The following is a 13096-nucleotide window of genomic DNA, read 5'->3' on the forward strand; positions in this document are numbered from 1 at the left end:
AAAAGACCTGGATGCAATTCCAGCCCCTGACGCTAATTATGTAAGGTCATGAATCCATCCTATTGTCTCCCCAGAGCCACAACCTAACAATGTGAATTATTGAAGGGCTGCCATTTATGTTGGGAGAAGAAAGGTCCTTGATGATTCACGTGAAGTAGGTCTGTCCTGCCTCTTTCTACTTGCATGTGAAAGTGCTTATGTGCTCAAGATTCTTCTCTTTAAATAAGATTAATGATTTTTTTTTTGAACATTTCTTTACTTCTAAATTTATCTTCTTCCTCTCCTCCTTTCCTTCCCCCCCCCCCCCCCCCCACCATTTAGCACAAGAATAAAAATGGTAGGGGAAAAATGAATTCAGCCAAAGAACAATTTTTGACAGGATATACAGGGTATGATGTAGAGCCACCTGCAAGAAAGAGAAAGAGGGGCTTGTTTTGTCTCCTTCAGGGCTAGCCCAGATGATTATACTTAACCGAGTTCACGTGGGTGTTCTGTCCATTGGTGCTATTGTTACCATTTTATATAACTTTCCAGGGTCGGTTTATATTGGGCACATGTTCTTTACTATGATATCTGGAAGCCTGCCACAGACTGCCCTGAAACTTTTCTGGGTGTCAGCATTCTTTAATTGATTAAATAAGCACTTATTAAGTACCTGCTGTGTGCAGCACTATGAGGTGTAGCTGTAAAATCAGACCTTTGGAGATGGACCTTTCTAGCCCATCTCTTCTCTTCAGACATAGCATCCCTTCCTGAAACTGGGGTGAAGGAGATTGTGTGGGAGACTAGAAGGAGAACTGGCTCTAGATTTGGCAGACCCAGTTTCAGATTCTGCGGCATCGGGCAAGTCATTTGTCTGCTCCGGACCTCAGTTTCCTCATCTGTACAATGAAGGATTTTTACAATGTACAGATTTGGATGATCTCTGAAGACTCCATAGCTTTGATCCCATAGTTTCAGGAAGAGTACTCTTTGTATCAGGGACTTTGCTTTGGAAAAACGTGACTTACATTTTCTACCTATTACAGAGAAGTATGACAGGTAAGGAGAAATCAAATGATCCAATTAACTTTTTTATTGAATTTGGAAAGATTTCTTTCATGTTTGGGTATGACTGAAGCCCTTTCTAACTCTCAAATTCTGTGATTTTACAGCTCAGTAAATCTAATGCTTGGACAGGTTTTCTCTCAGTCCAATTTATTGTCTTGGTTGGGTTAGCTCCTGGTTTTGTCCCTGAGATACTGAAGATTATACTGATTGATCAGTGGAAGTGGACATTGAATCCTGCCCTCATTTGCCAGGTTACTTTGGGCTAGCCTCTGTTTTACTGATGGCTACCTCACTTCTTTTGATTGTTTTTATAGTGGTCCTCATTTGAATACCTTGTTTGGAAATCTTTATTACTCCCCTTGCCAGATCTTTTCTATAACTGTTAAGTGAATTAACCAGTACCTTACTCAGTGGTGTCAAACTCAAATAGCATTAACTTCAAAAACCAAAACTTGACATTATTTGTTATATTGTATTTTTATTTATTTTTCTAAATGCTTTCCAATTATACTGAATAATTAACATAGTTAAATTCCAATATAATTTACTATCATTATATTTAATGATGTTCCCAATTATATTTTAATTTGGTTCCTTCTGGGTATTTTTACAGAGCAAGGGCTCCAACTTTGACATCTCTACTATACTTTATTAGGAAAATTTCTGTAGAGTTTCCTGAGACCCTAAGAGAGAGATCATCACTAACTCATCACAAAAGCTATGTCTGAACAAGATGTTGTGTTAACATACATTGTTTATTTTTTCAGCTTTGCCTGAAAGATGCAGCATTTCTAAAAACGTGAGTAAATGACATTTTTTCCAAAGTCCACCCTGGCTGATGCATTAGCAACATGTCCTTTAATCAGATTTTCTCCCCAACATTTTTCAAAGTATTTTGCCCCTAATGGTTGAAGTGTGCATTTTTTTTTCTCTGGATTCAGGGCCTTACCCATTCATAGTAATGGCACCTTGGAATGGGTGCTTTTCCAAACTCAGTGCTTGATGATGAGCAGAGAGCATCTGTTACAAGGATTCAGGAAATGAACATTTTGAGCCAGTTCATGAGTCATACTCCTACTTAGAGGCAACTTTGTTCTATTTCTAAAAGATAGGGACTAAATTAAAGTAGTTTGCATTCAGGTTTATCAGCTCCTAAAATGTAATGATGAGAGTTCTTGAGAGCCAATCTGCCTTAATAGAAAACATTGGAAGGCATTAATCCCCCTGGACCTCAGTTTCCTAATTTGCAAAATGGGATAGTTGCATCATCAATTTCTTAGAGCTACAGTGATTGCAAACCTTAAAATACTGTGTAAGGGTGAGTTGCTGAACCTCAGTACTGGATTGTCCACCACCACCACCACTTGCTTTAATTGCTCTTACTGACCAGTTACTGCTCGATAGAGCTGGAGAAAATTGGGCAACTAAGCTGCTTGGAAAAGTTACAACTTTATGTTACATCATACTAACTAGGCCCTTCCTGAGCAAGAAAGTCTTTTACACCTCCCACTATGGCAGCTGTTCCAAACCTTCATACTCTTGACAAGTATGCTCCCTTCTCTCTTCTTCCTCATCTCATATCCCTCAAACATCCTGCTCTCCTAGCTCTTCCTTTACTTCTGTGTCCAATGAAGAACGAGCCCTTCTTTTAACTAAGACAGATCCTTTCGACAAACTGCAAACCATCCCCTCCTGTCTTCAGCAGATTACCACTCCCATTGTCTACATTCTCTAAACTGCAATCTCTTCCTACCTCCTGGTCCCTTTTCTGATGTCTGTAAACATGTCCATGTTTTCTCTATCCTTAAAATACATCATCTCTACTAGCTTTCATCTAATCTCTCATCCTCTTGGCTAAACTCATCATCATCATCTTCATCTCCTTGAGAAAGCCACATAATCATCATAATAATAATCTCCTTGAGAACAATATAGTAGTAATAGCAGTGACCATAACAACAATAATAATAGCTCTCATTTAAATAGTGCTTTAAGGTTTGCAAAATTCTTTACAAATATATATCACTTTATCCTCACAACAACTCTGGGAGGTAAATTATCGCTTTACAGATAGGAAAACAATGCAGACGGGGTGACTTGCTTAGAGTCACATAGGTAATAATCTGAAGATGGTTTTGAGCTCAGGACTTTAGACCTAATTTTCTATCTCTTCCATCACCTAGAAATTCAGGGTGTGAAGTACAGTCAGATGATAATTTGTCTCTACCCATAGGTCCCCTGGGAGAGAAGGCTCATAGATTTTTAGAGTAGAAAGAGATTTTAGAAGTCACAGGCCATTTTTTTTGTTGTGCAGTTCTTTCACTGACATCCTGCTCTTCCCATTTGGGCTCCTTATGGCAAAGACACTGGAGCAGTTTTGCCATTTCCTTTTGCAGCTCATTTTATAGATGAGGAAGCAGGCAAACAGGGTGAAGTGATTTACCCACAATTACCCACAGCAAGTAAGTGCCTGAGGTCAGATTTGAACTCAGGTCTTTATGACTCCTAGCCTGGCATTCTATCCACTGCTCCATTTAGTTCCCCTGACCATGGCATAGGCTGTTCTTAACAGCAAGAAGACCAAGATTCAAGTTCCAACTCTGATGTGTATTTTCCTCACTGTGTGACTCTCAGAAAGTCATTTAATTGCTATGACCCTCCATCTCCTCTGTAAAAATGAGGCTGATTTGCTTATCTTAAAGCCCTTTATAGATGTGAGTAATGGTGATGATGATTTATTAGAGAAAAGTCTAAAAAATGAGCATTTTCCCTGTTGCTTTCCTATATTGCCTGAAGAAAGATGAAAGCTTTAGAGATGGAAAACTTTCGGCCTACCCCAAAGTGAAGCAGCTTACCTGTCAAGGCTGCTCTGCAATCCTTCCCCCTTCTTCAGCTCTTGCTCTCAGCTGGTGAACTTATCTTCCCCTTTATCGAGATCAATGAGGCCATTTGTTATAACTACCTTTTATCCTTCTTTTTTGTTTCTGGACACAGAAGGCTTCTCATGGCATTGTTGAGTTGACCATATAATGAGTTGTTGTGGTAACTCCTATGTCCGTTTTCCTCAAATGAAATGTTTAAACCACTCATTTTAGGCTCAAAACACAGACCACTCTGCATTGTTACTTTACCAGTTCATGTCCATTCCATGTCTTATTTCCTCTATTAAGATCTAAGTTTCTAGAAGGCAAGGTGGTTCCTTATGTGTCTATCGTATCCCCCTCTGGTCTCTTGCTTTGCAACAAAAGAAATGTTTATTGAGTAAAAGAATGAATGAACAAATGAATGAATGAAATAATGGACCTGTGTTTGTCCATTTCTGTTAGAACTGGCCCATTGTTATTCTTTCAGCTGCTTTATGTGGCTGGGAAATAAGTTAATTAGCAAAAACACACCAGATGGTGATCTGTATTTGGATTAAACAGAGATGTAACATTAATTTTTCTCTCACAGTTTCTCTTGGAACATTCTGGTTGTGGATGAAGCCCACAGATTGAAAAACCAGAGCTCGCTGCTGTACAGAACCCTTTCAGAGGTAAACACAGGATGGTCTTTCTTAGTCCTGGCATTTTAGCTGAAGTCCACATAGTGTAAGTCAGAAAAAGGACGGAATCATTTCGTTTGTCTGATTTTTACAGATCCATCAACAACTATCACGGGACAGGATGGGGTATTTGGGTATGATATTGCTTGTCTTCTTAAAAAGAAAGCACAATTTAGTAAGCTCCTGAGTGCTTGGTCTTTCAAGTAACTGGGCACATCAAGCCTGTCTTCTATCATAGCTATCAAAGGAAATGGGTTGAACTTCCAATTAGAAATAAGATGGAGGATCAGTTTCCCAAGGAAGGCTCCAAAACCAGAAATTTATAGAACAAAGTCGTAAGAGTTGGGTACAGTATCTAGACCTGTTTGGGACTTTGGCTATATCTTTCTCCCAAGAGGACTGTGTCTTGACTCCCAGTCGAAAAGTCCTTTGGCCAGAAAAATTTCAGGGATGTGGTTTTGTTGGATGGGAACTCATTTTTCTTGAATTTGGGGATTTCTCAAATACCCGAGTCAGTTTTGAGTCTACAATGTTATGATAGGAAAGGAGCGAGAAGCGTCCCTCTCTACAGATCCCATTCCTTTCTTCTTGCTCTGGTGCCATAATAGCAATGACTATTGTTCTTCATCATGGCCTTGCTGGTTCATCTCTAAAACTAACGAGAATTAATCCTAGATGGAGTTGGTTTCCTTGGGAAATGGTGGGTTCAGTGGGTTCCTTCTCACTGGAGAGCTTCAAGCAGATACTGAATGACTGTTTATCAGGTGTGTTGTAGAAGTTACATGTTCAGATAGCAGTTTGATTAGCTGGCCTCTGAGGTCCTTTCCAAGTTCTGAGAAGCTGTGCTTTGGTGGCACTTAAAATAATTTTACTTTCTGCTATATAGCACTTAGTGCCTGCTCTTCAAATTTACATTTTTGGCACAAAGGAGTCTATAAATGATTTCATGTCATGTTATGGTAGTAAGGTGTAGTTCTCTTTGGTTTGGGGCCAGTGAGACACTCAAGTCCACAGTATTTAAATCAGACAGTGCTTTTATTGAGTTTTGACTCCCTACAGGTCCTCCAAGCTTGCTCAGGGCTCTCCAGATAAAGTAGTTCATCTAGTCTTCTGGTGGGCTTCAGGAGCTTCATTGAAGGCAGGCACGGTATTCCCTGAATGCTCCCCTCCAGGTGGCTGCCCATGTGAGCTCCTCTGCTTGTGCCTCTGAGGGCAGTTCCATGCCAGCCTTGCTGTGTCTTCTTGTGCCTTTGTTCCAGCCTGCTCCTTCTTCCTTCTTTCCTGTTTTTTTTTTTTTTTTTTTTTTTTGCCAATTTCACTGCTCATGTTACAGGACAGATTTTTATGCCTTGGAATATTCCCTGCAATTTCTGTTTGTTTCTTCAGTTTTTATCTTATTCTTTATTCTGTTTTCATCCTTGGATATCCTACAGGCACCATGGATAGAGAGAGACTTTCTCCTGCTGACTCCTTGCCTCCTAGGCATCCTGGAGCTGGTTTTGGTCCTGTAACCCATCACTGTCAATTCTAGACTATCAAGGAACCTTCCGGCTACCTCCTCTAGAACTTTGGAATCGATTGTAGGACATGGGGGACTCTGGCCCAAGACTGCCCAGCATGGTGTGCCCTCCCCAGAGAAAGGCTGTGTTCTGTGAGCAAAGCAGAATAAAGTGAGCCTAGAAGAAACCCAGAATTAGAGAATCCACCCAAAGTGTTTGTGGGACTATTTGTGTCCGACCTGTGGCAGAGCATTCCGTGTTCGTTTTGTCTGATCCGCCCCAGTCGGACCCATTCATAGTAAGGTCATTTTGGTCCTCTTTGAGGACGAAGGACAGCAGTCAGCATCTGGTGATCTCTGACCTTTTTCCTTGGAGAATTTATGAGGAATACCTGGGGCAAAGTCTCCGTCAGGGAAAAGTCTGATTGATTGATGATAACTAAGTCATTAAAACTTGCTTTTTTAATTAAGTGATCATTTAAACTGCTCACAGTGTTTTAACTTGAGATCCTTCTGAACTGATTTTAAGGGACAGATAAGATTGCAGTTTCTTGAAAAAAATTTAAAGCTGAAATCGTATGAGGCAACATGTTCTTTAATTGGTTAGACTCCAGCCTCTGTCATTTGGTTCACTCAGTTGCTACGTGGCATGACTCAGCGACTTTTTGGGTTTATGGGCTTTATGGGCAGCTCATTATGATCGTCTCTGCTCCTGAATTTGGTCATCAGCTTTCTAGCCTAAAAACTCAGTGTGTTTACTTCCCCCAAAGGTGACAGGGAATTGTTAGTAAATGGAGACCCTAGGCAAGGGAAGGAGGTGAATTTGTGAATTCTAGCGCCAGTTTGTTGATTTATAGATTTGGGGACTGGCTGTCTGCCCGGAGAAACTCCATGGCTTTCCCAGTGAGTAGATCTATGGAAGAGATCAAATTATAGAACAGAAATTTCTTGGGTAAATGTCGAGTCAGAGCAAAATGACTTAGATGTCCTTGAAGACTCTTGATTTTTGCAGCAATGTGAGCTTAATGAATTATCCTTCTTTACTTCAGGGATATCTCTGAATAAGTAGGACTGATTGTTGGGAAGTGGGCTCCGTTCTCCCCCTGGAAAGGACACAGAGGTACTTGTCACCTCAACTTTGTAGCTTTCTTTCTAGGCTCTGGGGGGATAGCTTCAATTCTTTTAGAGTGAGAAAACCCGAGTTTGAGTCTGGCCTCAAGGAAATTCACTTGATTTCTGTGTGCATTAGCCCTTTATGGGCAAGGGGGGATAGTGGAAAAGAACAGAGCCTTGGGTTTTGAGTTCTAATCCTGGCTCTGTTTCTCAGCACTTCTTTTCTCCTTGACTTCTTCTCTCACAGAGGTTGTCTATAAGTTACTGTTTCTTGTTATTCAGCGGTTTTCACTTGTGTCCCTTTTTGAGGTTTCCTAGCAGACAATGGAGTTTCCCTCTCTGGTTCACTTTACAGATGAGGAAACTGAGGCAGAGTGAAATGACTTGCCCAGAATCATACAGCTAGTGTCTGAAGTCAGATTTGAAATCTGGCCTGATACAGGACCTCCTAATTTCAGATTGATGACTTTTGGGTTACAGAACCCCTTAATCTCATCAGGATCATCACCACATCTTGGTACAGCAGGCTGGCTTATGTCAGAGAGAGTTTCTAAGACAAAGAATCCTATTCTCCACCGAGGGTAGATTCTTGTGAGCACTCCTCACAAATGGTTGGGGCACCCAGCCCACCATTTCTCCCACCTCATGCCTTAGTCACTTGCTCATGTCTAAGGGCTCTTAGGCTCTCCAGTGCCAGAGGCCAGCTCCTGGTGTCTGGCCCAGGCAGCTTGATCTCAAAACTTTTTTTGAAAATACTTTTCTTTTTGCTTAGATTTCCGTGGACTTCAGCCTCCTGTTGACGGGCACCCCTATTCAAAACAACCTTCAGGAGCTCTACTCACTCCTGAGCTTTGTGGAACCCAGTCTCTTCACCAAGAATCAGCTTGGAGACTTCATTCAGTACTATCAGAATATAGAGAAAGAAGCTGATTCGGGTAAGTTACCTCCTTTCCCCATCCATTTCCATGTAACGTGAAGATCGAGCAGTTTGTCATAGTAACTTAGATGTTCCCTACTCCAAATCACTTCTGGGCCTTGTTCTATATTAGGGATTCTCATCCTGGTGTCTACAAGTATATGTGTGTGTGTGTGTGTGTGTGTATGTTTATTTTGATAGTTGCATTTTCAGTATGATTGTTTTCCTTTGTAATCCTACACATTTTTGTTTGTGTTATTTATTTGTGTTTGTTTTTTTGTTTTTTGTTTTTTGGCAAAGCCCATCGGGGTTAAGTGACTTGTATAGGGTCACACTGTAAGTGTTAAATTCTGAGATTCTGAGATTGGATTTGAATTCAGGTGCTCCTGACTCCAGGGCTGCTTCTCTATCCACTAGCTGCCTTGCTATTTATATATTTTTTTAAATTTTCTGCATATAACAGCGTGATTCTGAGAAGAGGTCCATAGGCTTTACCAGAGGGGTCCATAACTCAAAAAAAGTTAAGATCTTCAACTTGACGAGTCTAGAGTATTGGCTAGAAGCAAGCCCAAGTCTCCTTGCCACCTTGTTCTGTATTTAGTTACGCATGTTCACATTGCCTTCTATGTTTGGACTCAGGCTCCCTGAGAGCAGAGGCTATTTCATACTGGTCTTTGGATCCCCAGCGCCTTGCACAAGGCCTAGCACATGGTAGACCCTAAATAATTGCTGATGGATTGATTGGAAAAGAGAATTATGAACCGAGAGGAAACATCTCCAGGGAGAACTGAAGAGTCTGAGCATTATCATAACACCTTCATTACCTATCGATTCATTATTCTGAAGGCAGAACGAAAAATAACCTACAAATATGATTTGAAAAAGTCTAAAGGGCACTGCAGAAATAGGTGGTGTTGCAGTGGACAGGGAGTGCAGCTCCCCTGAGGACTCCCAAAACTTAGTTGTGGAGATTGTTTGGTTAAAGATTTTCTCATAATTCTTCTCAACTATGCCTATTTTGTGATTTTTCAGGAGTGGCAAGTAGAGAGTCCCAAGATGCTGCTACTGATTCTCTAGCCAGATAAAACAGGTGGAGTCACTAAGGGTGTTAGCTGAAGGACAGAGGCTTAGAGGAGGTGTGGTAGCTCTCTGTGTTTGAGAGGTTGGAGCCAGCATGTCCAAGCCTGGATTTGAATCCTGCCTCAGTCACTTAATAGCTAAGGAACTCTGGACCAGGCATTTAACTGTCTCACTCTCCTCATGGGAAGTTGAGGAGAATAATCCCACCAGCTTACAGGCCTCTCAGGATCTTAGGCTTAACATTGCAAAAGGACCTTAGGGATCAGCTACTCTGCCCCTTCATCTTTCAGATGAGAAACCTGAGGTCCAGAGATTCAAATAAAATAATAGATGTAAAGTGCTTTGTCAGCCTTTAAGTAATATGTAATTGTGAGCTACTATTATATTTAAAAGAAAATTGCCACATAGAAGTGAGATAAAGCTTATTCCATTTGATCCTAGACAGAAAAATTAGGACCAATTGGTAGATTTTTATCAGGGTACAGTTTTTAGCTCAGTATCAGGAAGAACTTTTTAATAATTCACAGATTGTCAGCATTGGCAGGGACCTCTGGGAACGACCCAGTCCAGCCCCCATCTGAACAAGAGTTACTGCTACAACAGATTGAACAAGTGTTTGCATGATAATTATGGATAAAATGTCAATCAAAGCTGGAATACACATGGGGGTGGGGGAGGTCAAGATTGAAACAGGCTCAGGGTGCTTATTCTGATTTCAGAGAGTCTACTTTACTTTTCATCTAAATAGGGCTCCAAGGCTCAGAGGATCTGGGGAATAAAGCCTTACATCAGAGATGTCAAACACGCGGCCGTAGGCCACACACAATCCACAAACTCCCAAGTGTGGCCTGAACCAGACTGAAATGTAATTGGGAAATAATTTAACAAAATAACTAAAGCTACAATAAAATACAGAGAATACTTGTGGTTTTCAACACTTAGCTCATGGGATCCTGATGTATGGTTTAGTGGCCCCTGTTTCTAGTTAAGAGCAGTGACTAAAAGCAGTGGTCACTTCTATGAGATCCCAGTAACGGAGCTGCTCGGCATTTGAGACTCTCCCCCCCCCCCCCCCCCAATATGAAACTGGGCTGTCTACATGGATTAGCACCGAATCCCCGCAGTTTGGTAGTGCTGTCCAAAAATCTAACCAGGTCTCTTTGAGAGGTGCTGAGCTCCCATTGATTACTGTAGGTATTCTCTGTTGCTGCCTTTTCACATTATAGCAGATCTTAAAACTTGAGTAGAGCATATAGTGCAGGAGTAGAAGAGGCGAGCTTGCTGCATTTATTAAGGCCTTGCTGTGTGCTGTGCATGATACCAGTAGTGGAGAGACACAGAATGGTCTCTGTCCTCAAGGAGCTTTCTTTCTACTTGGGAAACCAGATACGCACAAATAAACTCCATCAAAATGTGTACAATATATGAAGTCATTGGTATGGATGGGTCATCACATCATTCTCCCAAATGCCGATATTGCTGAGTGTATCTGTTACAGTAGCTGTGCAGTGGGTCTCCATGGCAACACTTCTCTGCCCACCCTGCCCACAGACTCCTCATATGATTGTCTGTCTCCTGAATATTGCCCTGTTATTAAACACCTGCTGTGTGCCCCAGGGGGTGCTGCAGATCTAGTGTGAAAAAAAAGCAGATCCTGTCCTGAAGAAGGGTGGAACTTGGAAGATACAAGCAGGGGGACAGAGAGAGAGATGGGCAGTGGTAGGTGGAGGGACAGAGAGATGAGCAGAAGTGGGCAAGGAATAGAGATGGCCAGAGGTGGGCAGGAGGACAGGCAGAGATGGTGGAGGTAGGCGGAGGGACAGAGATGGAAAAAGGTGGGCAGAGGGGCACAGAGGGGGGCAGAGAGAAGTAGAAAAACAGATAGATGTAGGTGGAGGACAGAGAGATGGGCAGGGGGACCAATGTGATTGCTGAGCAATTCCAATTGCAATGGAATGGTGCCAGACCAGGAACCCCCCTCAATCTTTATACTGTGGCTCTGTTGGGCTGGCTCGTGACCCCCTCAGATTCCCTTCTCTGAATGATATTTTTAAATCCATATAATAAAATACCTAGGATTGAAAGGAAGCCAGTTCTATTGAAATAGAGTCATCAGAATATTATTTTTTAAACCACAAGTTCTCAGAGCCCTTGCCAGTGGCCCCTGTTAGAGGTACAGTCCCCAGTCTATTCAGCACAAATGTAAGACTTCTCCTCTCTCTCCTTGTTTCTCCTTTACTGAGCACCAGAGGGCGCGCCTGGCCTTACACATGTAGCCTGGTGTGGGCCGGAACTGTTCGGGTTCTACATTAGGCCTGGACTAGAGATGGGATGATGCGTCCCAGGCAGCACCACTCAGCCTCCTTCCCTTAGCTCCGCTGCTGTTTGTCTTGGTTGATGACCCTGGACAAATGACTCCGTGTCTCCCTTTGTGTGCTCAGAATTCTAACAATTAGGCAATCCCTCTAGGAAATACCAGGACATCTTGGCCTGGCAGTGGGGGATGGATAAAGTGATGCCGGCAGACCCAGGGCCCTTACACTAGTCCTGGGGAAGTGGGTTTTTTCTGGGTTGCTCCCTAAAATTCAGAGGGTCTGGGGAATAACCAAACTTGCACAGCATTCTGGCTGTAAGGAAGTGAGATAATTGGCATGAAAGCATTTTAAAATCCAAGAATGCCATACAAATGGAAAAGGGTTTTGTTATTTCACATAATAGGCTTGTTTGTTATGCCTTCAAGGGTGTCCAGTGGTCAGCTAATAATTTTCCTCTAAAATATGAACTCAGCCTGAAGATTTGCACATTTTTTAAAAGGAATTACTACTTTAGGCAGTCAATTATTCTTTAAAGTATTAATCAACTTTTAACAACAAGTAGAAATGGCTAGTCCACATCAAAGTTTTTCTCTGCCTGTATTACCCTAAGAAGGGCCGGGGAGGGCAAGGTCTGAAGTTGGCCGGCCTTTCTCATTGTCTGGGATCAATTGCCAGGGCGGTGTTTGGGTAATAATGGGGCTACTCCATCCCAGTTGTAAGTGTGTGGGGGACATTCATGGGGGAAGGGGATGGGAAACAAAGGCTGTAATAATTCAGACGGTGCTTAGAGCCCAGGGCAGCAGGCTCAGAGCTTGCCAGGGAAATCGAGCTTTCCAAGCGGTGGCTGCCTTGAGCTTCTCAGCACACTCCTGTTTGGCCTTTCCCCGCACAGCCACTGAACTGCATCAGCTCTTGCAGCCCTTTTTGCTGCGGCGAGTCAAGGCTGAAGTAGCTGCGGAGCTCCCCAAGAAAACTGAAGTGGTGCTCTACCATGGCATGACGGCCCTGCAGAAGAAGTACTACAAGGCCATTCTGATGAAGGATCTAGGTAACCAGGGGACATCTCCTTATTTAGAAGCAAAGCTACAATATGGGTTTTTGGGAAGAAAATATACTGATACCATTGATCACCATCATCATTGTTTATATAGCAATTTAAAAATACTTAACAAATGTTTCATTTTATCCTTACAACAACAGTAACAATAATAATGATTATAATATATTCATACATTACATGATAATTGTATATATAATCATTCTAATGCAATTCACTATAAGACATAATTAATAATTGTGCTAACTGCTAGCATTTATATAGTATCTAACTGCATATGCCAGATGCATGTTAAGTGTTTTTACATGTGTGTTAAGCACTATAAAAATACCTCATTTGTGAGGAAACCAAATTATCACTCTTTGCAGATGATATGAATGTATGCTTAGAGACCTAGAGAATCAACTGAAACAATTCATAACTTTAGCACAGTTGCAGGATACAAAATAAATCCACATAAATCTTAAGCATTTTTATATATTACCAACAAAGTCACATAGCAAAAGATACAAAGAGAAGTTCC

The 13096-nt window shown here is 41.8% G+C and overlaps 1 protein-coding gene across 1 annotated transcript in view; it reads left to right on the top strand.

Moving 5' to 3' along the window:
• The window catches only part of CHD1L (chromodomain helicase DNA binding protein 1 like), a 55397-nt gene that overhangs the window by 9912 nt on the left and 32389 nt on the right, over window positions 1–13096 (top strand). The window contains exons 5-8 of the mRNA XM_003769877.4: window positions 1818–1849; window positions 4504–4585; window positions 7978–8140; window positions 12409–12564. Of these exons, the coding sequence (XP_003769925.1) occupies window positions 1818–1849; window positions 4504–4585; window positions 7978–8140; window positions 12409–12564 (433 nt within the window). The remainder of the gene's footprint in view (window positions 1–1817; window positions 1850–4503; window positions 4586–7977; window positions 8141–12408; window positions 12565–13096) is intronic.

This window comes from Sarcophilus harrisii, chromosome 4 (genome assembly GCF_902635505.1).
Source record: "Sarcophilus harrisii chromosome 4, mSarHar1.11, whole genome shotgun sequence".
Lineage (NCBI taxonomy): Eukaryota > Metazoa > Chordata > Mammalia > Dasyuromorphia > Dasyuridae > Sarcophilus > Sarcophilus harrisii.